We start from the raw sequence: 25,720 nt of genomic DNA, 5'->3' as shown, positions 1-25,720 counted from the left end.
TTTGAGCTCCATGGTCCATCTGTATTCGTATGTTCAGGATTGTCCACTCGGCTTCCTAACGCCCACTCACCATCAAATCTTCTTCCTCACTCTATCTTCAAAAGCCTTTCGATATCATGAGTGATCCTAACGGTATAACATTGGAGTTCCGAGATTTGCCGCCCCCATGCTGGGAGGTCTGCAGTACGTCTTTATCCGGCAGTCGTGTTCCTCAACCCCAATTGACCAGAAAACCTACAGACAAAGCCTACCAGCAAGTCCGATTTTTCGAGACATTTCCAGAATACTGCAAACCCGAATCTTCCTACCAGATCAATTACTCGAATTGTCTGGTCTGTTGCTCAACAACTCAGACGAACGATATCCATAAAGCAGCCAACAGCATAAACGCAACGCTGGTTTCCATATTTGGAGAGTACACCAATCATTGCAATGACTTCAATGGTGTCTCTGGGACCAATGCCAACAGACCTGAACCACAATCCAGCTCCGGTTTCACTCTCGCGCATATTATTGGCACAGTTCTCGGCGTGGTGGGAGGGATACTGCTTCTAGCTTGCATCGTAACTGCGTATCGAAACCGCTCTGGAGATAAGGTCGAGCGCAGCCGCTTGTTGGAGCAAAAGGCCGAGGGCAAACGGCGGGAGTTGAGGAGGAAAGACCTCGAATCGCAATCTACCACTGCAGAGGTTGATAGGCCATCAGAAATGAAGGCAGAGGTCTTTCCTATGATACGGGAAATAGAGGGACATCCTAGAACTGAGATGGAGGTTGAGGAGAGGGCTTGCGAGTTGGACTTGGGAAGTGGCTACAGCGAGATGGATGTTCAGCCTCCCAATGACTATTCGAAACTGAACGCGGGAAACCGATGAATCTACCCTACTTTACACTGTTTTTGCTCTTTACTCTGAAAGTCTTTGCCTGTGCTTTCCTCCATTCCCGTGCCAGTCACCCCTGGTTCCACACCGCTGGCCTCGTTCCACTCAAAGAGCCCTCCAGCTCTCCATACCCACTCTCTGTACTCAATTCTACCCGTAAACTCATCTCAATGATCATCTCGCCATGACCATTATCCAAGTCCAACTCACAGACCCCCAGAGTCAATATCCATTTCTACTCTTGGCGGCGGACTGCCATTTTTCTCCATCCAAGAGCTACCGTCTAACCCAGCCAAGGTGATTGTATCCCTGATGGAACTGTCATAGACATCTACAATGATAGACTGACATTTGAGAGAGCTCTCTAGATCCTTTTCTTTTCGTTTTGCTTTGTGCTCCGAGCGTTGCCCTTGGCTTCTTCTCCGACGGCGCTGCCAGTATACCAGACAACCTACAAGAAGCGCTGCTGCTCCAGAACAGACACCTGTGACGATCATGTGATGTAAAACAAAGCCAGAACTGTTGGCTGGACTAACGCTGCTGTTGAAAAAGGTGCCGTTGGATGAAAGATCGGAGTTGGTTGGCTCGGGGAAAATGGAGCTGTCAGAAGCTGAAACAGAGGACCGAGGCCGTGGTAGAAATTTGACCGGGAAGAACTGGCTCAGTGGATTTGGATGTCGTAGTGGTAATTGTTCCGGAAATTATCTCGGTGACTGTAACGCTGCTCTGGTAGTTAAGGCAGTGTCTGTTGTAGCTACCGAAAATTTCCTCCAAATACACTTCCACATCCTTCGATTCAGCGATGTCATGGTACCGCTGGTTCATAGCGCAGCAGAGATCGCAGCTCTTGTAGTTGATTTGATATGCTGATTCTGGGTTGCATATGCTGGGGAAGTTGTCGTTGATTTGGGCTTCTTTGTATACGCTTTCTGGAAATCCTGTTATTCAGTATCTTGCTGAAAATCAATGCAATATGCCATGAACATACCGCAAACTGCCCAGCAGCCATACGGTAATTGCTGGAGATGATACCATGATATTGTATCTTTTTTCTCTTGCGACAGAGTCATAGTATTAGTGAAGTGTCCTCTCAAAAAAAAATATCTAGTTGGGCTATTTGAGCTATCTTGTTCAGCAATTGACTTCGGGCGCCGGTCTCTTAAAAGACCGAGCGGAGAGTCAAACACAATACGCCTGAAGTCCATAGTTTGGTAGACCTAGGACTCTACAAAAATAGAACCAATCGACAGACATCTCCAAAACATAGCCTCACAGGCTATGTAAAGTTTAGGAGTAAAAAGAGTGCAGCCATAGCGATAGACAACTAGGATGTAATCCATAGGGTGAGGTCCAGGTGCCCGCCGCAAATGAAATCCAAGTCTATGTAGTTAGTCTACCTCGTTTCAGTTGTAGGATTGGTTGGAAGGCCAGGCAGATTTATGCCTGCGGTGTTCGGACTCGATCATAGGTCCTGTAAAGTCCGATGTCAAAAGCCTTCTTTGCTTTCTAGATTATCCCCCTTCCTCGATATTCCTTTCTAAGTGCTGATTTCTCTCAGGATGTCTCCTCCTATATAAATGTGAATTTCATGGGGTATATCCGTCTAATGCTACCAGGTACACAACAGTCTCATTTTCACACCGAACCATCACATACGACCATAGCTAGCTGAAAATACGTGATCCCGTCCGCTCTCCCCTCATCAAGCAGTTAAGGGTCAGATCAGTACTCAGGTCGGTGACGACTGGGGAATCCATGTTGTTGTATGTCTTCATCTTTTGCCAAAATAGATGAAATCATATATATTTCTTTTTGCTACTTACTTACTTAGGCAGCCTCCCTCTTAAATTATGCTGGTTTTGTGTGTTTCTTGGAGGACAGTAAGCCTTATAAATCTCCTTGTCGCCTTTTATCTAACATTGACCTTCATGTTGTCATCTCTCGTGACTAGTCTGATATCTTATTTCTTCCACTTGGGCGATGTCAGCTGATGTCCTTTTGCTCTTCGTTGTTTGTCCTCCATTCTGATCCACCCGCTCTTCTTTCCCAACCATACCGCCCGCATCATCGGCGTTTTCCTCATCTTCCCTTTCACCTCTCTCTTTGTTACTGCTTTGTTTAATCTCTTCTCTATCCACGCTGTACCTCTCCTCTTTCTCTGACAATCTCTTCTCCATCACGTCCATCTCCCCATACCCAAACTCCACATCCAGCTCCTTATAACCCCCCTCAACATCCATCTCCGCCCTCTTCACCACCGGCGTCCCATCCAGCTCTGCAATCACCATCTCCTTGTTCTCCACTTCAACAACCCCAACATCATTCCCAATAGTAGTACTACTCCCCCCACTGCTACTCCCGCGCCTATCCTTCCCCAGAGCCTTCACCCGCCGTTTATACCTCCCCCTCAACAACAGCACCCCCATCACCGCAACCACAACCACAATCACCGCTATCAACAACCACCCCAACAATAACCCCCGTATTAACCTTCTGCCCCCCATCATCCCCCCCTTCAACCACCACCCCCACCCCCGTAGCCCTAACCCCCACAGCCTGAGTAGTAACCGTAAAAGTAGCCGTCACGGCCGCCAACTCAGTGGCCGCATACACCCTTCCCGTCGTAGCAGCACTCCCCACCGCCGCTGGATCAGGGGTAAACACCGCAAAGGCGTCCAACGCCTCACAATAGTCAAGATACGTCCCAAACTCTTCGTTCAGCGCTTTATTCGCCCGTTCGAGCGAGTCAACGTTGGACACGTAGCGGGCGCAGCACGTTTTGCAGTTGGAGTGCAGGGCTCTAAGGTCTGAGCCGGGGCTTTGGCAGAGGAGAGGTTGTTTGCCTGTTTGTTGTGTTTTGGTGTAGGCTTGGACTGGGGACAGGGTTAGCGGGGAATGGGGAGGAAGGTCCGGGGGGGGGGGTTGACGTTACGGCATGTGTCTTGACAGAGGGAGGGGATGTCTAATGCTGAAAATACTGGCTCTTGTCTTGTGTTGATATGAGGGGGTTGCTGCTTAGGGGGTTGATAGTCTAATGATCCTTTGCCCAGCCCATGGTGTTGATATATCATAGCGAGCGACAAGTAGTGAGACGAAAGCGAGAGTGAGTGAGAAACAACAACAACAACAACGATAAACATGCCCACAATGGAAACCAACACTGGAAATATTCCCCTCTTAAGTCAGTCATTCCACCAAGTTTGCCTCATTAAACGCCGTGTCCAAACCCCCCAAGCCAAGCCTCATGCTGACACCAAGCTAATGTGACCTTCTTGCTCAACCCCTGGCATTCATCACAACGTTATGCTGATATTCGCCCGCTCGTAAACTTCTTACTTGACCCAACCATCTCACATAGCTAATCACTAGCATAAATGAGCGCATCATATCTGGGATTTAGCTAATCTTCATCAAAACACTGTTGCACAGCCTACCTACGATCCCAGCCAGGAAGGCGACTTACATGATGGACTGACTCTCGCGGGTTAGGGTTAACATGCTACCCCTGACTCCTTCAACACAACAGAAAAACAAACAAATCATTACTCCAGTCATCCAAGTTAAACAATATGCAACTAAAAAAAAAAAGTTTCGCTTTTCCCTATCCTTATCAATATCACAACATCCCATTTCATAGCAAAACATGCATTAAACCATCATCACACCCCTCCACTCCTCATTCTCCCAAAATTTTCCAGGTGACTCCATTCCCATGTTAAAAAAAAGTGCAAAGAAAATGATACAGGTTTCCTTCCCCTCCCAATCCCAATCCCCAACACAAGTTCCTCAAACCCCTTCGAAGGACTCAATAATACCCCAGCCGCCCACCGCAATAATACTATTGTTGCTGGCCACCAGCGCCAGCACCACCACCAACATTCCCCCCTCCCCTAGGCCTCTTCCCCCCCCGCTCCCCACTCCCAACCTCGCTATCATTCCTCGGCCTCTTGTTACCAGCCGATGGGTTCGGGTTGAACTCTCCCGCAGCAGGGTTCAAGTGGCCAGCATTGCCAGCAGCCGCTGCGCCTCCCCTACCCTGAAACCCACCCCTTCCGCGATGACCACCTGGTCCACCACGTCCCGGAGCCTGGTAAACACCTCCCCTTCCTCCGCGGCCAGCGGCAGCGCCACCTCTGGGTAATGGGATACCAGTTCTAACTGCTGGCTGTGGGATCTGTTGTTGTTGTTGCTGTTGAGGTTGAACAGGCTGGGCTTGCGCAGCTGGAGCTGGCTGACCGAAGGGGTTGACCACAGGCAAATTGCTCGGCGCTGGAGTGGTGGTAGTTGCTTTTTGGGCAAAGGCGGGACCTGTCGATGGAGCTGGGATTGCTGAGCCAGGTGCTGGGATGCCTGTGGATGCTGGCTTGGGAATCTGAGGAGCCGGAGGTTTAGGTTTCTCCTCCGTTGGGGTGGCTACTGTGGTGTTAGCATCTTGTCTTCGCAAAACGTCGACGGCATCAATAAGAAACATACCTGCAGGAGCAGCTTGCGCCGTCGCAGATGCAGCCGCAGCCGGAGCCGCAGGGGCCGGAGTAGGCGTAGGAGCTGGCGCCGGAGGCTTCGCGTCCTTCGCAATCTCCCAGACTTCCACAACAGGACGCTGAGGTGTCTCCTTCGCAGCCGTCTCAACAATCTGAATCTTGGCCTGCGCAGTCTTGTGTTGCCTGTCGAGCATGTTAAGACGCAGAGCTGATTTCTTCTCGGTCAGCGCAGACGCCTGTTCCTTGGCGGTGGCAATCTTTTGCTCATATTCAGCCTTGAGCGAAGCCTCAGTAGCCTCCTTTGCCTTCTCCACCAATTTCTTCACATTGGACTTGACAATGTTGGCCACAACAGTATTGTTAGCAATAAAGCTGCGGACTTGGCTCTCACTAATGTTCGCAATGTCGAAGCCAGGAGTACCAACGACTGGTGTTGCTGGTGGCTGCTCACCAGCCGGCTTGACCGGTGTAGACGGAACGCCGTTTTGGGGTGGTGCCGAGGTAACCTGTTCAGCCTTGACAATAGCAATCTCCTGCTGCAACTTCAATTGGTACTCGGCCTCCAGTTTGGCTTTCTCCTCCTGAGCCTGCTTTTCCAGGTTCTCCTTGGACTCCTGCAGTTTCTTGTTAAGGGCTGTCTTCATCTTTTCGGACCGGGTGCGAACGATGGCGTCGGATTGCTCCTCCAACTCCTTGGCCTTCTGCTCGAATTCAGCAGCCTTGGCCTCGGCGGCAGCAATCTTCTCCTCCAAAGCCTTGCGCTCCTCATCAGTGAGGCTGCCAACAGGGGCCGCAGAAGGGCCGTCTTCCATTGTGACATCACCACCAGAGGCAGCAGCCCTAGCTTGATCGCGCTCAGATACAGCAGTCGCGAGCTCCGTCTGCAGTTGTTGAATTTGAGCATCGGTGGCAGCCTTGTCGGCCTTGACAGCCTCCAGTTCTGACTTGAGGCTCTCGAGCTGCTGATTGAGTTGTGCAACCAGTTCGGAATTGTCGCCGTTTTCGGTTGGCTGCGAGAATACTGAAACCGGGGCAGCAGCCACTGGTGCTGGAGCCACAGCCTTTTGCTCAAGTTCCTTCTTCTTCTCTGTCACGGTGGCCAACTCTTGTTTCGTCGTAGTAAGCTCCTGCTCGACGCCCGCCAAGCGTGCGTTGAGGCCGTCAATCGTCTCCTGCAGCACAGCCTTGTCGTTAATAGCCTCATCGCGCGCCGTCTTCATGGCCTTATAGCGTCCCTTGAAGTCCTCTGCAAACTTCTCTCTGAGGGCCTTCCACTCGTTCGACTTGGTTTCCAACGTTTGCTCGGCCTCCTTGAGCCTCTCCTGCAAAGCCTGCCCCGAAGCCTTGAGAGCGTCACGCTCCGTCTCAAGCTCCATGATCGTGACCTTGAGCTGCTCAACCTCCTGGGGATCAGACTGGCCATACTTGCTGAGAATAGACTCAATTCTCTTCTGCAGGCTATCCCGGGCTTCCTGGAGCTGCTTGATCTCTTGCTCCTTGAAGTTGCGGTCAAAGTCAAGCTCCGAGATGCGAGCCTCAAGAGGCTGGATCTTGGCCTCCAGCTCCTCAATCTTTTGTGTCTTGCGTTCAAGCTGAGCCTGGGTACGTTGGTTCTCGTTGCGCAGTGTGACATTGCTTTCGCGGATCATGTTGAGCTCAGTGAGTTTATCCATAATCTCCTTGTGCGTAGCCGAGTTGCGTGAGCTATCCGAGTTGGATCTACGCTCCTGGTCAAGCTTGAGACGTGTCTCATCGAGTTGCGATTGGGAGTAATCCAGCTGTTGCTGTAAACGTTTGGCCTCCTGCAGCTTAATGTCGTACTGCACTTCCAGAATCTCCTTTTCGCGGCGCAGGTAGTTGTTGAGCTCTCTGAGGCCTTCGGTAGCGGTGTCAGCGATCGCGCCAGCGGAGACATCACCAGCACTGTCCGCGCGGTTCTGCTGAAGGGCGGCAATCTGGGCAGTGACACTGTCGAGTTGCTGGTGTAAAAGCTTGTTCTGCGCCGCGGCGTCTTCTTTTCTAGCCTTGATCTCAGTGATCTCCTGCTCAAGCTGTACCTTGCGTTCCTCCCAGGATTGTTCGCTCTGGCGCAGGGCCAGTTTAGCCGACTCAGCTTCAGCCTTCCACTTGCCAGACTCGATCTTGAGCTCGTTGAACTTTGTCCGAATATCTTGCAGGGCCTTGGCGGCCTCAGCGTGCTTGACCAACTCGTACTCATACTCTTGTTGAGCCTTGACGGTGATCTCCTGTTGAGTGCGCAGATCCTGTTGATGATACTTGGCGATTTCCCTGTATTTCTCCTCCTCGCTCTTGAGCCGGGCAATCTCACTGTTGAGAATGCGCTCCTTCTCCTCCGATTTCCGCGCGACATCGGCTTGCGAATCGCGAAGCTTGTTAAGCTCGTTATTCGAAGCACCGAGCTCCAACGTGAGAGCCTCCACGCGTTGCTCCAACTCGGTGATTGTGCTCACCTTAGCATTCGCGTCCTTCTCCCACTCCGCCGTGAATTCCTGTTGAGTCTCGAGCAGAGTGTTCAGTTCGTCCTCAAGGGATTGGCCATGTGTCTTGTATCGCTCGGCCTCCTCCTTGGCATTCTCCAACTGCATATTGACCAAATCCAACTGGTTCTTGAGATCCTGAACCTCGTTGTCCAGCTCATCAATGCGCTCCTGAGCCTCGGCACTGATACCGCCCTGGTCGTGTATCGTCCCTGGTCTGGGAGTCGGCAGAGGACGAAGCCTCTCGGCACGCTCTTGGGCGTTCCTGACCTCAATCTCCAGCTCGCTCACACGAGCCTGAAGATGGTCGCGACTTGTCTTGAGTTGGGCATTGTCCTGCTTGACTTGTGAAATGGCGCTTAAGAGTTCGTCGATGCGCTTCTGGGCTTGTTGGGCGTCGTATTCCTTCCGCTGTTGAAGCCTGCGTCCTTCATCTGTCTCTTCTGAAAGCTTTCGCTTGGTTGTGGTAAGTTCGGCATCCAAGGCATCGATTTGACCCTGAAGTCTGCGCTTGGTTTCCGACTCGCTAAGTTCCCGTTCATTAAGCAGCGATTGCTGGTTTGACAAAAGATTGTTAAGTCTGGTCTTCTCCTGCGCAAGACTTTCGTTGTCGCCGCTAAGCCTTTCCTGAATTGTCTTCCACAATGCCTTTTCAGCCTTCAGATTGGCGTTCTCGCTCCGCAAGCTTTCGACAAGCCCGCGAGCCTCAACGAGATCCTCAGCCACCTGCTGCGTCCGCAAGTCTTGCTTGGCAGCAGACTCCGACAAAGACTGATTCCTCTTCTGGATCTCCTGCTTCTCGGTTTGAAGGGCCTTGAAGTTAGACTCAAGAATGCTATAGCGTTCGGCAGCAAGAGTAAGCTGGCTGGAGACGCGTGAAATCTCGCTCTGAAGAGAGGCCTTCTCGGAGGAGAGCTTCTGGATCTGATCTTTGAGGGCGTTTCTGTCAGCAGACTGGTCGGCCCGGTATGCGTCATACTGAGCTTGCAGATCCCTAAAGGCCTGCACAAGATTGTCGTCGGTTTGAGCAGGTTGCTCGATGCTAGCAAGCACCTCACGCCCACCGTCCCCGGCGATACCAAGGGCTTGTCTGATTTCAGCAGAGTCGGCCTTTTGCTGCAGCATCCGACGGAACATGTCACGTTCTTGAACGTAGCTCCTGGACTTGACCAAAAGCGTCTGGATCTCTTCTTGAAGTTGGCGAATGGTATTGTGCAGTTCCTGCGGGTTCTCCAGCTCCAAGGCCTCTTCCCGTGCCTTGGTATTTGCTTCCTCATCCTCCATCTTGTTGGCGAGCTCGCGAGTAATTCTGAGAAGCTCCTCGTTCTTTTGCTGGAGCTCAGCAATGTTCTTGAAGACCACAAACCTTTCTGTGATAAAGCGGTGAGTGTCGGACATATCCTCAAGTGCGTTCTCGCTGATCTCTCCACGCTGCATCCGTTCAAACTGTTCTTGTTCGTCCGGAGTCAACATATCCATGCCCTTCTCCTGGGCATGGGCGTTGAAGACAAGGACGTGAACCTGGGTGCCGAGGTCACGGACCTGAGCACGGAATATCTTGTTCTCTGCTTGGATGGATGCGACAGTAGCCTCAGCTTTACGCTGGGCCTTCTTGGCCGCCTCGGCTGTTTCCCATGCTTGTTGCGACAGTTCGGTGTACTTGTCCAAATCGGCCTTGAGCTCCTCATTTTGAGCCAAGGTCTCCTCCAACTCTGGCGCCTTGGCCTCCAGCATACCAAGCACGTCGTCGAGATCCTGCTGAAGCTTTTGGTTCTTGCGCTGTTCAGTCGTGAGTTGAGCCTTGACCTTGAGAAGTTCCTCCAGAGTATCCGTAGCACGCTTGCCGCGAACCGAGAGTGGCGTGCCGAATGGAGATCCCGGACGAACCATAAAAGAACCATTGGCCCTTGGAGTTTGCGGCGCTTCGCCATGAGACTGTTCGGATTCGACGGCGGACACGCGCAAACGATCGATCTCGGCCTGCAGGTTCTGTGTTTGCTGCTCTGCTTGGGTGAGATCTTGTTTCGCCTGCTCAAGTTCCCGGCGCACACGGCGCATCTCCTCGGCATGGTCGTCCTTGACCTGCTCCAGACGATCCGTTACCTCCTTTAGCCTTTCGCGGTGAGTCTCTGATTGCTGATCCTTGAGGTCGACGAGACGCTTCTGGGACTCAAGCTCCTGCCTGAAGCTCTCTTCGGCACGGGAATTGGACTCTTGAAGCTGCTGGACCTTGCTCAAAGCCTCCTCCGCCTTTGACTGAGCTTCATCCAACCTCTTCCGCAGCTGTTGTTCAGACCGAGTGAGCGATTCGATGGTCGAGTTCGCATCCTCGTTCATTCGTTGGAGCTCGGCAATACGAGCGCCCTTCTCCTTTCGGAACTTGAGGCTCTCAGCGGCCTTTGTCTTGAGTTCGGCATCATACCACTCGTTGTTCTTCTTAGCAAGTTCAAGCTCCTGTTTGAGTGCCTCTTCCCGGTATTTGGCCGAGTTCGCGGCTGTCTGAGCCGATTGGACAGACTGATTTAGCGAAGAGATCTCCGAGTTAAGCTTCAGAATCTTCTGATGCTGCTTCTGGAGCTCTTCAGCAAGGGTGGCATTGGCGGTTGTCTTGGAGTCGACGATGGCCAGTGTCTCGCGGTTCGATGTCTCGAGGGAAGCAATACGAGCGCGCAATGTGTCAATTTCGGACTGCGATGCTGATCCGGATGACTTCAGGGCCTGGAGCTCATTTTCGATTGATCGTCTCGAAGATTCTGATGTTTCGAATTGTCAGCCAAGCTCAGCCTATCTGGCAGCTGAACAGCGCGCAAACAAACCTTCACTCTGCAGCTTCTGTCGAAGCTCTTCCACCTCCTTCAGCGCCTTCTCCGAGGTCGCCTTGAATTGCTCGCAGCGCGATTCCGAACCCCGGATAGCGCCTTCCAGTTCAATCTCGAGCTGGAATTTCTCTTGCTCCAAGTCGCGTAGCTTGGTGAGGACAGCTTGGAGGATGGAGGTGACAAGCTCTGGGGTCGGCGCGGTGACGACTGTGTTGAGGTCGAGCTCTGGGATGCCGGCGTTGGCCGTCAAGTACCCCAAGTCCACCTCGGCCGCGGCCATGGTGTTTCCTGCTCGCGTGTTTGCCCTGGGTCTCAGCGCATAGAAGGAGCTTTGTTGGTTTAAATCCGCCCGTGGTTAAGACCGATCGAGAAAGAGGGGCCAATCGAAGGCGGCGAGTCGTAGTCGATGAAGGTCGCCGGAGGGAGATGAAGTACTCCGTAAACGAGATGGGTGTTGTTGATTCAGATATGCAAATGGAAAGGTCGCGGGTTGTGGTTGGTGACTTCTTTTTCGACTGTTTTCGGAGGAAGGCTGCTGCTGCCAGGAACCAGTCGCGCTTTAAAGTGGGGACCTAGTGGAGTGTGTGACAGCACAGCGCTTGGTATGAGTGGTCTGTGCATCGCCCGTTCGACCACAGCCAGCCTCGCCAATTCTTTGTTCAAAAACAGCGCCAAGAGCTCGATAAAAGTAGGCCGTCTTTGAATGGTTTCTCAGCAGCACTCACTTTAAAATTCAACAACCACAGTGAACCATCCCAATATTCATTATAGAATGGAATTCAACTTATCAACCCAGTTCGCTAAATATCACACACTGAAATAGTCAAAGTCTAACCTCTCCTTCCTCGCATAATTACTTAGCCCAGATCACCTCCCCCGATGATAAGCCTCCCCATCCATCTCATACGTCCCCGGCACAGGGCCCGCCTGCCACGACGCCTGTCCAGTCGGCGCCTGCGGTTGCTGTGACTGTGGCGGCACGTACCCAGTCTGATACGGCTGGAACCCTCCTCCTTGCTGCCCTTGAGGCTGCCCATACTGTCCCCCCTGCCCATGCAGCTCCTGCGTCCCCGGCGCCGCAGGAGGAGCAAACATCATCCCCTGACCCTGGAGCTCCAGCCTGTTCATATTCACATTATGCAAATGTGACCCCTGCCCCTGAAGCTCCGACATGTTCTGTGAGTGAGGTTGCCCCGGGTACATCGCCCCTTGGCCTGCAAGCTCAGGTCTATTGGCCATCGGTGCTCCTTGACCATACAGTTCCGGAGCATGTGGTGGAGGCGGCACCATGGCTCCTTGCCCTTGGAGTTCTGGTCTGTTGGCTTGGGGGGCTCCCTGGCCGTACAGTTCTGGGGCTCTTGGCTGTGCTGGGGAGTGATATGGGTTTGGCGGAGCGAGAACTGGTTGAGTGTTCTGCGATTGAAGCTCGGATGTGCCCGGCATGGGTGGGTAGAGAGAGGAAGCAACTGCTTGGCCGTGGAGTTCGGGTGCGTTTGGTGGTGAAGTTGAATTGTACGGGCTCGGTGTTTGAGCGTGAAGTTCTGAGGTGCCTGGCGTTGGCGGGAAGAGCGCGCTGTGGACCGCAGATTGGTTCTGCGGGGGTGAGTATGGCCCTGTGGTCGAGATTGGTGATACGTTATCTGTTCTTCCAGGTGAATTTACTCGCAGTGTCGAGCTCGGAGCTGGTGAGTCCACCGGCGGAGGAGCAGCAACGACGTCAGACGCAAATGTTGGCTTGTTGACGGCGGCAATGGGACTCGCAAAAGGCCGGTATGTTGGGGGAGCAAGCTTGGGTTCGACCGACGGTTGGGGTGGTGGAGCAGCCAGCGCGGCCAAACGCTCTTGTTCTCGACGGTTCCGGGAGGACTTGCAGAGACGCCAGATCAGAGCACCCAGGAGAACTATGCCTCCGATGGCACCTGCCGCAATGCCGATGATCATGCCGAGATTAGTCCTGGAGGAGTTGTTATCTGTGTTTGAATCGCCACCACTACTCCCGCCTCCTGAGCTACCCGGGCCATCTGTTGCTCTGGGGACGCCGCCAGAAACCCCAGTTGCATATGTTTGGTCAACCGAATTTGTGACTCCGGCGGCCGTCACTTTGTTCTCGGCGGCACTGCAATAGTAGTTGTAAACCTACAAATATGTTAGCGGGCTTGTCATCTGTAAAGACTTTGAAAACCTACCGAGATAGCAGAGCTAATATCCTCCGTTGCTGTCGACCTGCAATATGCCTTCACGCTTGAAGTAATCTCCCTTGAGAGCTCCAGTGTCATCCCCTCCTTTAAGCAAGCGCACGAGGCCAATGCTTTGGGGCCAGCAGGACACAGCCCTCGCGTTTGCTACCAGCCATGGTCAGCACCTGTTCTGTCTCGTCCTATCCGATCTACCTACCCCTTGGAGAGCATAGCTTAGTCCTGAGGCGGCACAGGGAGCGAGCGTCTGGAATTGCGGCAAGTCGGTGACATAATATGTCATAGCACCAGGCGGGTCTGTCGGCTTGGGGAAGTTCGAGGTTCCGTTGTTCAGGCCGCAGTAGCCAGCAAACATGGCCTGGGCAGACGACACATCGGCCGCGTTGGAGGAGCACGCTCGCCTGACTGAGGTGTTGATTTCCTGGCTCACCAAGAGTGAGTTCTGGTTCTTGAAGCACGCGCAACTCGCATAGCCTGCGTTATCTGTTGGGCATTTCCCTCTCTATTCACCGGTTATCGTTAGTATCCAACTGCGTTAGAAAGACTGTGCATTTGGCCTACCAGGTTTCTGTTCACAACGATATCAGCAAAGCATCCCCAAGCAGCACGAGGAAAGTTGAACGTGCGACGAGACTTACCGAACAGCATAGCTTAAGGCCGTCCTTGCGCATGGGGCCAAAAGATCCATCTCAGCGATATCAGTGATTGCCACAGACACGGCAGTTGGAGAAGGGAACGAAACAGGTGTTGCCTGGTTGCAGTAGGCACTCAGGACAGTCGCCGCAGAGGACTGGTCCTCGGTCGCTGTTGATCCGCATGTTAACCTGACACTAGAGGATATATCCGACGCTATAGAGGCGAAGTTGTTGTTCTTGCTGCAAACACACGATTGAAGCTCTGTCACGGCTTGCGGGCAGGCGTTCCGCGTTAGACCCTGGATGTTGTAGCTCACAGCCCATGATGCGCATGGTGCCTGTCGTGAGTCGCAGTTAATCAGATATGGTCCCTATTCATTGGGAGCTGAGATAAGATGCGCGTACAAGAGAGTTGAAGATGGTCAAGTCTGTCACGTAGACAACCGACTGTGACACCACGAGCGTGATTGTCTGAGAGAGCAAAAGGGCGAGCAGCATCGAGGCCGGGGGATATCGGCGGCCCATTTTGATAGTCGACAACAAGATAAGACAGTATATTCAAAAAGATGGAAGCTGGAGTCGCTAATGCTCTCCCAACAGAGTGCCACCAAATCCCCTCACATGCAGATGTGACTTCTGCTATGTGTGAACAGCCGAATGGGTACCACGGTTGGTAAGGTAGAAAGAAACAGAGAAAAGGAGACCGTCCAGATTAGAGAACTTTTGCCCCATCCATGTTCATGTCACGAGGGAAGCGAGCAAATGCTACAGAAAGGGTGCCGCGTGGGGACCAGGCTGCTCCCCATCTTTTCTCAAAAGGACTGCAGACAACGCAGGTACCGTGAACCGCGGAGAGGCGGTTTGGTGTTGAGACCCCTGCAAGCTGAAAAGCCCAAACCGAACTTCAAGCTCATGCTCTTGAACGAAGCCACCAATGGGAGACTAGGTCCGAAAAGGCGGCAGCCCAATGGGGGGTCGGGCGGGAAGCGATAAGACATGGGAAAATGTGTGGCTTGAGCTTTGGGCTTAACTTCTTTTCGATTGCGGATGAAAATAGTCTGTGTTCCAAGAGAAGACATCATGACATCTGGTCTCGGTGATTATTCTGTTCGAAATGAGGTTTCCACTGAGCTGTTGGGAAGGCTGCTGCTGTGTGAGTTGAGATGCCCAAAAGACCCCAGTTTCCCCGTGCATGAGCGTGTCGATCTTTGCCTGTCAGCTGCGGGGGAAATTGACGCCGATAGAAGGAATCTTTGAGAAGCCAAAGCTGGTGCAACATCGAGCGGATGGGAACTCTTCAGCAGCTGAAGAGATCGGATTTCTGCAAGAGCACAGTCGGCAATACTCGCGCTTAGAGAAATGGCAGGAGCACCGTATCTGCAAGCCCTCAACCTGCAAGCCATGGTTATTTTTGTCCCATTCCCTAAACCCTAACCCGAGATCATCATAACATAACCAACAGTCGTTCAGTTCGTCAAAATATCCAACCTCGCTCCTTACAACACCGCTTACTCCCCCTTATTACTTTCTGCTCTCTTGAATGCCGCCACCAAACTCTTGAACCTTCCCACATCAAGCGGAATCCTCTCCCCCAGCCAAATCGCCCTCTCGGTATGATTCTTCAGCTCCCTCTCCAACTCATGTGGTACGTCATCCTCGTGAGTAGTGTTGGGGTGCACCAACACGGACAGAGGCCCTCTCCAAATCGCTAGCCACGGAATGAAGGCTCCAAACTGTGCAGGAGTGAACAAGTTCACCTCAAACATAGCGACCGGATGCGGTCCCACAGGGCGGTCCCAGAAGGTATAGATACGTAGTTCTGGGAATTCATGCCGGATTCTCTGCCAGAGCTCTCTCGCATATTGGGTTTGTTGAGGGTTGTTTTGGAAGTAATAGACATGAATGTCGCTGGGGATAGTGAGTGATGTGGGTCATGGTGAGGGAACAGAAAGAGAACTTACAAACCACCCCGTCGACCGTTATCCAACGGCTCAATGAACCTTTCATATGCCACACTCTTCACACCCGTCTGGTTGTTGACATAGCTCTTGCCGTCATCGGTGCGCTCATCGGGAAGAGGAGGGGAGTTCTCATACCCCGCCAAGGGTGATGTGTAGTTCCATTCGAGTGCGTCTGCCATTTTCTGTTCTGATGTCTCTGACATTTGCAATCGAGTGTAGAGAACACGATCGATATTCTAGAAGGTCGGCAGAAGGCGGTTTTATACTGGATTTGTGAGTCGACGATGAAGCTGAGTGAGGGTAATGCGTGGACAATTGTGGAGCCCTTCCCCGTGGGATCCTAGCGAATAATGAAAGTCTGCCATGACGCAATCCGTCCAGATGTTGTGCAACAGCGTGGAGAAGGACAGTTATTTGATGTCAAGGATGCAAATTCTGGCGAGATATGCGTTGGGACCTGATTTTGTTTCTGTTGCAAAAACCCGATGGTTTGTTTTGTTCTGCGTAGCTGTTTTGATATCTCACAGAAAAGTCCCCGATGGTCGGTCCGGTCCTCCGTTGCGGAGCGGGAGCAAGCGGAGCCGATCCGCCCCGCCGGGTTGGGACCGCCAAGATGCCGGGCCGAGACACTTGTTCTACACTTCACTACCTATAGAGGTATCTCAAAATACCCATCTTCCCTCTGGTACTGTTTTATGCCGTACCTTGGGCTCTGGACCGAGAATTCTAGTATAGCCGTCACAACCGCCTCGTAGGCCTCGATGGTCTTCTCAACCATCTCCATAACCTCACCTCCATGCTCTTCTTTCGCTCTTGCTCGGAAACGAGTAGCGAGATTCCGAAACTCACAGCCCCAATGCCCATAGTCTCCCAAAATCCCCCCCACAGCACCCGCGAGATCACGGTTCCGGTCGTGCATAGCTATCGATACCAAATTCATAGCCGCGCCATCTTTCTGCTCAACATCTCATATCAGCAACCTTTTCTCGACCCATCCAAGCACCCTCTCCACTCACCAATTCCTTCTTCAACGAAAACAGCTCATTCACCCTAGCCCCAATCATTAGCCTTCCCACTCTTGATCCATCCCACATCTCAAAACTCACACAACAAAAGACTTGATAACCATCATCTCCATCCCCCTAACCTCCTCCCACCCCCAAACCTCCCCCGACAACCCCTCACCCCCATTCATCACCCGCCCCATCAAACAAAAAGCCGCCACCCCACTCGTCCCCGTCCTCCAAGCCCAAAACTCCTGCTCCCCTACTTCATCCCCTAACAACCTCAACTCGGCAACCGTTGTTCCCGACATCCTAACACGATACTCCACCAAACAACCATTCATATAACACTCCAATACCCCCCACAGCCTCCTCACATCCCCCTCCCCCCACCCATTCACCCCCCTCAACCTCCCCCCAGCACTCTTCATCAACTCACAAACCTTCGTCGGCGCGTCCGGTTCCTCCTCCTCCTCCCGAAGTAAACACCACCTCACATACCGCTTCGACACTTCCACATACTCCCTCGCGTTTATACCCCCAGAAGAGTCAGAATCAATAGCATCATCCCAAAGCACAATCCACACCACCCACACGGCCACAGTTTTCAGCTTTTCAAAATCTTCGGATCCGGCCGCAAGAGAAGGGTACAGCCCACAGACCAACAAAGCGGTGTCATACTCGATAGCCTTTTGCAGCGCTTTTGGCTGGGGGATGAGGGAGGAAAGGATGGGGTTTATGACTTCCTCTGTCAGGCGGTTGTGCAAGGGGTGAGGGGCGGGAGGAGGGAATTGGGGAGGTAATGATGATTTCCAGGTGCGGAGGAAGTGGGTTGTGGGAGGGAGGAGGAGTGTTTGACCTGATAGAGATTCCATTTTTGGTAGGTAGTGAGTGGTGGTGAGGTGAGACAGGAGCAAGTGTTGATGGAAAGGGGAGAGGGTCTCCACCACAGAGATGTTGGGCTGCAGGTGGGGCCTCACAAAAGAGCAGTTGTGAATCCCATTCTCTGTCATTCATTTCACGGCACATGGGAGTTCGAAAAGGTTTCGAGAAGTGTGATATTCCGTCGGCCATGAAGCCTATCATCTATCCCTTTATCCTGTAAGCAGCCCAGGTTCACAATCCACCCTCGTTTTTCCCCCTCTTGAGAATAAAACGCCAAAATCCATGCACCCCCCATGCCATTTCGTCTACAACACAATGCGCGCGCGAGAGAGAGAAACAAACCCAGGAGTCAAGAGAGTCGACAACAACAACAACAACATTTATCCTACCACCATCAGCAACAACCAAACCACCATGACCCCCAAACCACCACCACACCCACGACCATAACAATGTTCCCTATGCTAATGCATACACTTATCAAACCACACCACCACCGCCGCCGCCACCTCAAATGCAATATCTAGTACAATACGATGCTAATGCTCTTCTGTAATGATGCTTGCTTGGTTGCTCATCATCATCATCATGATTCCCCATCGTCATCAACAACACATGCTCATCCTCTCATCTCCTCATCTCTTCATCTCCCCATCGTAACGAATACAATAAACAGGAAGAAAAAAATACAAATGTTTGATTTGAAGAACGAAAAAAAAATATCAGGAAACAAACTATGAAAAAAAAAAGAGCAAAAGAAGCCAAAAGCATGAACTCGCCTAGAGGTAAAAAAAAACAATAACAAAAAAATCCATAGGCAAAAACGTAAAATAACACTGCTGTAAGAACTATTGTCGTCAAAAGGTCGTGGGTTGTCGTGGTGGTGGTTGGTCATGGGGTCATGTCGACAGGACGTTGTTGTATGTTGTCAGTAGATCATCAAACTTGTTGTCGAAAATAAAAAGGAAATCAGGCGCTCGCCGGAGCAGTCGGCGGCGGCGGCACATCACCACCACCGCCCACCGCACCACTCTCCCCCTTCACAGGATTGCCGTCACCGCTGCTGCCGCTGCCATTCACCGGCCCCTCAGCAACCAAATCCCCCGTCTCAATCTTCTCCCCCGTATCCGCATCGATGAAATTCTCCTCATTCACCACAATCTCACTCGCCGCAATCCGTCTCATCAACTCCAAAAAATTCGAGTGCTTGAACTTGTCCGAGTTGTTGCCACTAACAGCCCTCAGAATATCCTCGGCCGCCCGAGCCAGGTCCGCATTCTCCCTCCGACGGGCGTGTTCCTCCTGCTCGTCGGCAATCCGCTCCATCTCCGAGTTGATCGCCCCCATCTCGGCATCGGTAGGCGGAAGGGCTTTGGGTCCATGCTCGGCCATCCACTTGGCTTGCTCCTGCTCGAATTCCTGCTCCTGACGCTGGTAGTCGGTCAGCTGGTCGGCTTGCTGCTCGTACTGGTCGAATAGATCGGCAAAGGCGTCCTTGACCTCGGCGCTTTCGACTTGTACAGCGGCGGCGGCGGTGGCTTCTTGACCTGGGAGTTGGCTGTGGGTCATGGGGGCGGAGAGAGCAGGTAGGTAGCTCTGAAAGGCCATGCCAGTTTGGTAAGGGGCGAAACTGTTGACACCTGTGGTGGGGAGCATCATAGGCTGCTGAACAACAGGCACACCAGGGTGGCTCATCGCCATCCCTGGGGTTTGACCAGCTTGGACCGAACTGCCGTTCGCAATCTTCATGCTGGCAAACTCATTGATCCAGGCTTGGTTCCCGACTCCACCGGTGGCGGGCGACTCGAGGCGCATAGCTGCATGATGCTCTGCGGCCAGGCGAGCAGCCATCGGAGCAGGAGACATGGCCATAGGAGGGCGATGAAGGGCAGCCGGGTTCATATCAGGGAGCAGAGGGCCGTTCTCAAAGCCAGCGTTGACCGGACCACCCTGCTGAAAACCCTCAAAGGCTCTCTGGGCAGCGTTGCTCGGACCGGCATTCTGCGACCGGAATGACTGTCGAATGGTTAGTAAAATGTCGATAGCAGTTGATGGAGATACTCACAGCTCCGGGACCAGCCTGAGGAGCATTCACGAGCCGATCTTGGTGCAGGGTACGATCGCGGTCGGTATGCGCGAGCAGGTTCTTAGCCCCGTTGGATGGGCCGCACATGGAGTCAGCCATCTTGACGACTAGAGAGAATAGTCGCTGAGTTGAACGGTTCGGAACTCGGATTTGTTCTGGAGAAGAGCGACTGGCTTGGAGGGAGAGAGAAGGAGAATTGACGATGTGATATGGGAACCCGGGGGGCGAAAAGCAGTGGTGAGGATATTCGCAAGTTACGAAAAGAAGCCGAGGTCCCTGGATGTCTTAGGCAAAAAGGGAACCTCTCTTTGAGAGGCGGTTATTACTATTGATGCTGGGATGAATAGGAAAAAGAAAAATAAGGCATTATTCTATTGTTGTGGTTGACCAAACCGCCATTGAAAGGGACCCACTTGGTCACGAGACTCTCCCGAGGCTCTGAAGGATGAGACGAGTGTTTTGGTCCTTCCAAAGTCGGTGTTTTGTGGTGTTGCGAACTCTTCGAAGAGAAAGGTCGGTGGCTCAGTCAGCTTGTGAACGCATGCGGGAGTGGAGGGCGAATTCCCAGGCCGGGATGTGTGTGGGGTATTTCGGGTGGGGCAAGGCTGCGGTGAGACCAACGCTGAGTCAAGGTCAACAAGGCCATACCGAGCTCACCTTGATTTTCTTTGCCAGCTGGACAGTGGGACACAGGGGTAGGTTCGAGCATTACGCTATACGCAGGGCACCAGCTCCTGGGCCTCCAGCGACCGACCTGTCCTCTCGATCCCATCTGCGACCCCAAAACAACCACAACACCTCCCGCATTCCTCTCACTTAAACAATACCTGATTGGGAGAACAATAAAATACCCCGACAAACAATAATAAACCTACAAAATGGTTCGCCCGCCCTCTCCTCCGCCCACCGCCCCTCTGCTGTTCGCTTCGCCAGCCAGGGGAGAGACCCCAACCCAGTGGACAAATGCTAACCATGGCCGGAGCTATTCAGACAGCGGGCGCCCAGGTTATCAGCAACACCGGTCACGATGACATGATCGTACGTACCCCGCGATTCCTCGATTAGCTCTACCGATTACCCTTGATTCTGGAATTTGACACGCAAGGCAGCACGATGCCGTCCTGGATTACTACGGCCGAAGGTTAGCGACCTGCTCGTCGGATCGCACCATCAAGATCTTCGAGATTGAGGGCGAGTCACAACGGTTGATCGAGACACTCAAGGGGTATGTTTCCCGTCACGAGCACGGGCAGTTTCCAATTCCCGATGCTGACAGGTCGTGGTTAGGCACGAGGGCGCAGTGTGGTGCGTGTCCTGGGCGCATCCCAAGTACGGCAACATCCTCGCGAGCGCGGGCTACGACGGCAAGGTACTCATCTGGCGCGAGCAAAACGGCTCGTGGCAGCGCATCTTCGACTTTGCCCTCCACAAGGCCAGCGTGAACATTGTGTCTTGGTCCCCCCACGAGGCCGGTTGCCTCCTCGCATGCGCTTCCTCCGATGGCAACGTCAGCGTTCTCGAATTCAAGGACAACAGCTGGGAGCACAGCAGCTTCCACGCGCACGGTCTGGGTGCCAACTCGGTTTCTTGGGCGCCTGCCACCACACCCGGCAGCATCGTCAGCAGCAACCCCGGCCCAGGGTCGGCCGGCAACAGACGCTTTGTAACTGGCGGTTCCGACAACCAGCTCAAGATCTGGGCGTACGACCCGGCTACGAACAGCTATAAGCAAGAGAGAGAGCCCTTGGCGGGTCATACCGATTGGGTCAGGGATGTGGCGTGGAGCCCAACGGTGCTTCAGAAGAGCTATATTGCCTCTGCGTCACAGGACAGGACAGTGCGGATCTGGACGACTGACTCTGCCAGCCCCGGGCAGTGGAATTTCAAGGTCCTGAACTTTGATGCTGCTGTCTGGCGCGTGAGCTGGTCCCTGAGCGGGAACGTTCTTGCGGCCAGCGGGGCGGATAACAAGGTTACCTTGTGGAAGGAGAACCTTAAGGGCGAGTGGGAGTGCGTCAAGACCATTGAGGAGTAATTTTGCGTGAGATGTAATGATTATGGCGGGCGTTGTGGTGCGCGGTTTAGAAATATTATTATTTACTGGCAGTGCGTTTGAGATGACAGCAAAAGTCAGGCTTGGAACGTCGTGTCGTGTATGTCAACCATCAACAACAGAGAAGAAGGGGGGGTGTCACCCCTCTAAGCAACAATCACAAAGATCCCCCCCACAAACGACAACACAATTGTCATTCCCATCACCACCCACCCCTCTGTCCTTACTGTTCCAGCCCCCTTCACTGCAGGATTAGAAGTCTCAGCCGGCTCCTCACCATCTGTTCCTGTTCCACCATTCCCACCACCATTCCCCTCTCCATCATCATTGCCATCATCCCCCCCATAATTCACCTCCTCCCAACTTTCCTCCTCCACATCCCCCGTCTGCTCCAAAACCCAAACCTCCCCTCCATAATCATTGCTAACAAACACCCTCCCTCGACCATCCACCTGCAACCCAACAGGCCTCAGACAAATCCCATCCGGCCTGCACCGGTGCACATCCCCCGTATTCAACAAATCCCTCGCGGCATTCAAACTCTTTGCGCTATGAACTGGCTGCCCCGTCCCGGCATCCCACTCCACCTCTGCGACTTTATACCCCTCCGGCTCATCCCGATTCCAGCTCCCATGAAACGAGACGTAAGCCCTCGTCCCCTCACGGTTGAACTTGATATCCAGTGGTGCCATGTGCGCCTTGAATGTCAGCCGCGGGGGGACATACTCCCGTGCGCAAGTCTCATCGTTCAACTCGGCGGTTTGATTCAGGGAGAACTGATCCCCCGTGGTCAGAGTGTTGAGGTCGGGGAAGTCGGTTCTGTTGTACAACGGGAAACAGAACGGGTAGCCGTGGTGTCGGTTTTCTGGTAGGGACCCGTTGAGGAAGCCGTGAAAGTTGAGTTCTTCGCCTGGGTTTTCGTTGTGGATGTCCGTGCCGAGGCGGGTGGTTTGGTCGATGTTGTTTTCCACGCTGAATACACCCCCGGTGATGGGGTGCTCGGCTATTCCGACTGAGTTGCGCAGGCCGGAGCCGATTAGTAGGCCCTGGGAGGGATAGCTGTAGGGTGGGCTCGTGGAGGTGAGGTTGGAGATGTTGAAGGCGCGGATTTGGGAGATGCCGTTTTCCAAGGGGATGGATAAGGGGTCGATGTTGGAGGCGCTGCCGCGGGAGACTAAGAGGAGGTCGGGGTGGGAGGGGGAGAGGAAGAGGGTGCGGGAGACGTGGTCGGTGTTGGTCATGTTGGTGATTATCTCGCGGCGGTTGGACACCGAGGCGGTGGAGGGGTCGTAGTCCCATGCCCAGACGCTTTCGCGGGAGGAGGCGTAAAGGGTGCGGCCTGAGGGGGAGAGTTCAATGCCATGGTTGAGCTGGAGGGGCTGTTAGTGATGGTGAGGATAAAATGGGAAATATAAGGGGGCTTACTCGTTCGTCTTCGATGACGGTGGTGTTGTTGATTACGTAGGGGCAGGTGCTTGCTCTGTCGGTGACGTTGAGGTGGACGATGCCGCTTTGGGCAGAAACAACGAGGAGACCGCCTCTGCCATCAAGCTTGATGCTACGGGCGAAGCCGAGGTTTCGAGCAAGCAGATGCGCCGTCCAGCCCTTTGCTATGGTAACATCATAACTCGGCGTCAAGCTGATGGCGCATGTCTCCGACGATGACGTTTCAGTCAGCGGAGGTGGCAGCGTAGTTTGCGCTTGAACACCGCCCAGCAGCAGCAAGGCTGCGGTGGTGGATTGGAAATGCATTACAAGTAAGTGAGGCTATCACTTGATGCTCAATTGCAGAAAAGCAAGAGCGTGGGGGAGCAACAAAGATACAAGATCCATAGTTCCAGCCTTGTTCAGCTAGTGCTTATTATACTTATTCCAGATAGCAATACAAACACAACGGCAGTGGAAGCCAAGCTGTGTTTGTCTTGGTGGGTGTATGCTGTCGTCGTCAGCCACCTTGCCCATAAAAGATATGGATTACCTGCCAAGGACAGCATTGTTGGTTGAAACCTCATGGCGCCTTACGCTCCCCTCTTTTCTCGTGCATGATGAAAGGATGTGACTGGAAAGGATCCCATCTGCCACGACTGCCCAGAGTCTTGGGATCTTATAAACGTTTGTTGTTGCCCAGAGTGTCTTTCCACGTCTTGCCTCTCATGCCATCGAGGGAAGCTGCCGCATAGCCGAGTTGGCCACAACTTGTCCTCACGGCCTCCGACAGCTATTTCTTCAGCTTCTTCTTTATGCCACAAGCCAGTATGTGATTCTTTACGAAAGCCCAGTTCTAGAGTAGCTGATACGACCTCTAGTCGGCCCATGCTAGTAGTGGAATTAGTGTGGGTTCCTGGGGTAGCTAGATTATTCTTCAGACGACAAGACAATGAACAAGAAGTCGGTTTATAGCTCCGATGTCATCGGGTGCTTGGTGGTTGCTCAGCTGCTGGAGTGGGATCTGTCCCGCCTGTACCTTTTTTTTATCTCCTGGCCTCGAAGATCCATTCCTGCTAGGCTCATGATAACCTCATTTCCTAGGTGGCCCTGCAACCTCCGAGACTCGACGCATCATCTCGATTTGACTCTACTAGAGTTGCGGTCAGCACTACATGCCCAACTGGAGAATGTGACGTTGAATAGTGAAACATGATTAGAACATAGATGAGATGAATAAAATCAGGACTTGGAGTCGCAAGAGATCAAAGACAGCAGAGGAAGGGACTGCCCGGGCTGTCAAACTCGGTGTTAAGCCAATGCCGCGGGGTAGCATGCGGGGGAGTTTGGGCTGGCCCACCAAAAATTGGATTTCATTGTCTTGGCATCAGACAGGGGTGTGCTTCCTTTTGACCTTCCGAGAACTGTGCCAGTGTCTGCAGAATCCATCACACTATATCGACAGCTAGGCGACCCAATTCTTATCTTCCAATTGTAAAGCTAATTTGACCGTTTATCTATATTTCTTCTGGGCATTAAATTCCCACCCCGTACCGGTCATTTCCCATCACAAACTCCACCCAACCTCAACACCACCCCAAAATCTCTCGATGTCTCACAACCCCTTCTCAATCTCATCCAACCCCTTCAACCCCTCCCAAATCCTCTCCCTCTCCCCCTTTCCCAAAGCCTCATACGGTGCCCTCATCTTAAACCTCTCCTCCACCCCCTCCATACCCTCCTGAACAACCCCAGCCCTCACCCCCGTAAACATCCCCGCCGCCAGCTTCGTCCCCGCAACCCCTAGACTCTTCAACACCTGCTCCCCCAATGCCGCCCTCCTATGCAACACCAACGCCTCCTCTCCCCTCCCCTCCTTCCACAACCTATAAACCCGTCCAATAACCTTGGGAAAAACATTCCCAAACGCAGCAATGCACCCGGCACTTCCCACACTGAGCCCCCCAATCAAAAAATCACTCTGCCCCCCAAAAACACTAAACCTCTCCCTCCCAAACTCCGCCGCCAACCTCGTCACCTTAGCCACACTCCCACAAGTCAACTTAACCCCCACCACATTCCCACTCTCCCTCACAACTCGTGATATCATCCCAGAGTCCATATCAACCCCATTCGTCACCCCGGGAAAGTTATACACCACAACCCCCATCTCCCTCCCCCTTTCCCTTCCTAGTGTCCTCACATACTCCCCCACCTCTTTGAAAAACCCTTCCACAACAGCTGGCTTCGCCCCAAAATACGCACACGGCAAGACCAGCACGTAATCTGCCCCTGCGTCCTGAGCGTCGGAGATATACTCCTTTACCTGAGCTAGACTGTGGCCGGAAACGCCAGCCATGATGGGGAATCCCGGGGGGCAGACACTCTTTGCGAGGTGCAACAGCTGGGAGCGTTCCTCCCGGGTGAGGAGGAACGGCTCGGCGTTTGTGCCGAGGACTAAAAGGCCTGTGAGGCCGACGTGGGAAGAGGTGAGGTATTGGAAATAAAGGGATTGGGATTCTAGGTCGAGGGTGTCGTCGTTGGTGAAGATTGTTATCGAGGGGACCCAAAGGCCGGGTGGCGGTGGTGGTGGGACGGTTGCTTCCGCCATCGTGGTCTTGGACAACACACAGGAGATGAGTTGGAAAACGGAAACTTGCTGTTGGGGAGGTGCAGAATGACAGTGACATGAAAGAAGGGTCAAGGTTGGTGAGAGACTGTGTAGGTTGGAAAGATGTGATGGGCTATCTGTCAATATCAAGAAGTCAAACGTGTAAGTGAGTGGAGCACAAGCAACTCC

The 25,720-nt window shown here is 53.0% G+C and overlaps 11 protein-coding genes across 11 annotated transcripts; 2 read left to right on the top strand and 9 right to left on the bottom strand.

The window, feature by feature from the left end:
• The first annotated feature begins 33 nt into the window (after positions 1-33).
• Positions 34-876, top strand: QC761_407253 (uncharacterized protein). Its single transcript, XM_062879008.1, has 2 exons — positions 34-183; positions 241-876. Exons 1-2 carry the CDS (start codon positions 117-119, stop codon positions 870-872), a joined length of 699 nt encoding a protein of 232 aa, XP_062732519.1. The 5' UTR covers positions 34-116; the 3' UTR covers positions 873-876.
• A 1,936-nt stretch (positions 877-2,812) lies between these two features.
• QC761_407255 (uncharacterized protein) lies at positions 2,813-3,304 on the bottom strand (the record flags this gene model as incomplete). Its single annotated transcript, XM_062879009.1, has 1 exon — positions 2,813-3,304. The coding sequence occupies one exon, from the start codon at positions 3,302-3,304 to the stop codon at positions 2,813-2,815; it is 492 nt and encodes a 163-aa protein (XP_062732518.1).
• A 1,412-nt stretch (positions 3,305-4,716) lies between these two features.
• On the bottom strand, positions 4,717-11,202 carry MLP1 (the record flags this gene model as incomplete). The annotated part of the gene is made up of 3 exons (XM_062879010.1): positions 10,674-11,202; positions 5,352-10,610; positions 4,717-5,291 (listed from the first exon to the last, which is right to left on the bottom strand). The coding sequence occupies exons 1-3, from the start codon at positions 10,954-10,956 to the stop codon at positions 4,717-4,719; spliced, it is 6,117 nt and encodes a 2,038-aa protein (XP_062732517.1). The 5' UTR covers positions 10,957-11,202.
• A 155-nt stretch (positions 11,203-11,357) lies between these two features.
• QC761_407270 (uncharacterized protein) lies at positions 11,358-14,341 on the bottom strand. Its single transcript, XM_062879011.1, has 6 exons — positions 13,912-14,341; positions 13,510-13,844; positions 13,433-13,439; positions 13,071-13,373; positions 12,863-13,018; positions 11,358-12,812 (listed from the first exon to the last, which is right to left on the bottom strand). Exons 1-6 carry the CDS (start codon positions 14,029-14,031, stop codon positions 11,544-11,546), a joined length of 2,190 nt encoding a protein of 729 aa, XP_062732516.1. The 5' UTR covers positions 14,032-14,341; the 3' UTR covers positions 11,358-11,543.
• A 565-nt stretch (positions 14,342-14,906) lies between these two features.
• QC761_407280 (uncharacterized protein) lies at positions 14,907-15,670 on the bottom strand (the record flags this gene model as incomplete). Its single annotated transcript, XM_062879012.1, has 2 exons — positions 14,907-15,414; positions 15,468-15,670. The coding sequence occupies 2 exons, from the start codon at positions 15,668-15,670 to the stop codon at positions 15,015-15,017; spliced, it is 603 nt and encodes a 200-aa protein (XP_062732515.1). The 3' UTR covers positions 14,907-15,014.
• Positions 15,671-16,116: 446 nt separating this feature from the next.
• On the bottom strand, positions 16,117-16,561 carry QC761_0068880 (uncharacterized protein; the record flags this gene model as incomplete). Its single annotated transcript, XM_062872683.1, has 2 exons — positions 16,117-16,422; positions 16,484-16,561. 2 exons carry the CDS (start codon positions 16,559-16,561, stop codon positions 16,117-16,119), a joined length of 384 nt encoding a protein of 127 aa, XP_062732514.1.
• An 8-nt stretch (positions 16,562-16,569) lies between these two features.
• QC761_407285 (uncharacterized protein) lies at positions 16,570-17,484 on the bottom strand (the record flags this gene model as incomplete). Its single annotated transcript, XM_062879013.1, has 1 exon — positions 16,570-17,484. One exon carries the CDS (start codon positions 17,482-17,484, stop codon positions 16,570-16,572), a length of 915 nt encoding a protein of 304 aa, XP_062732513.1.
• Positions 17,485-17,691: 207 nt separating this feature from the next.
• On the bottom strand, positions 17,692-19,980 carry QC761_407290 (uncharacterized protein). Its single transcript, XM_062879014.1, has 2 exons — positions 19,422-19,980; positions 17,692-19,372 (listed from the first exon to the last, which is right to left on the bottom strand). Exons 1-2 carry the CDS (start codon positions 19,539-19,541, stop codon positions 18,326-18,328), a joined length of 1,167 nt encoding a protein of 388 aa, XP_062732512.1. The 5' UTR covers positions 19,542-19,980; the 3' UTR covers positions 17,692-18,325.
• A 156-nt stretch (positions 19,981-20,136) lies between these two features.
• On the top strand, positions 20,137-21,552 carry SEC13 (GTPase-activating protein S13). Its single transcript, XM_062879015.1, has 4 exons — positions 20,137-20,323; positions 20,433-20,480; positions 20,552-20,667; positions 20,730-21,552. The coding sequence occupies exons 1-4, from the start codon at positions 20,321-20,323 to the stop codon at positions 21,475-21,477; spliced, it is 915 nt and encodes a 304-aa protein (XP_062732511.1). The 5' UTR covers positions 20,137-20,320; the 3' UTR covers positions 21,478-21,552.
• Positions 21,553-21,641: 89 nt separating this feature from the next.
• QC761_407310 (uncharacterized protein) lies at positions 21,642-24,159 on the bottom strand (the record flags this gene model as incomplete). The annotated part of the gene is made up of 2 exons (XM_062879016.1): positions 22,921-24,159; positions 21,642-22,865 (listed from the first exon to the last, which is right to left on the bottom strand). Exons 1-2 carry the CDS (start codon positions 23,245-23,247, stop codon positions 21,642-21,644), a joined length of 1,551 nt encoding a protein of 516 aa, XP_062732510.1. The 5' UTR covers positions 23,248-24,159.
• A 376-nt stretch (positions 24,160-24,535) lies between these two features.
• Positions 24,536-25,531, bottom strand: QC761_407320 (uncharacterized protein; the record flags this gene model as incomplete). Its single annotated transcript, XM_062879017.1, has 1 exon — positions 24,536-25,531. One exon carries the CDS (start codon positions 25,529-25,531, stop codon positions 24,536-24,538), a length of 996 nt encoding a protein of 331 aa, XP_062732509.1.
• Positions 25,532-25,720: the final 189 nt, after the last annotated feature.

This window comes from Podospora bellae-mahoneyi, chromosome 4, assembly GCF_035222275.1.
Source record: "Podospora bellae-mahoneyi strain CBS 112042 chromosome 4, whole genome shotgun sequence".
NCBI classification, from domain to species: Eukaryota; Fungi; Ascomycota; class Sordariomycetes; order Sordariales; family Podosporaceae; genus Podospora; species Podospora bellae-mahoneyi.
The sequence above is the reverse complement of the archived record's forward strand: the minus strand, read 5'-3'. Positions and strand labels throughout refer to the sequence as shown.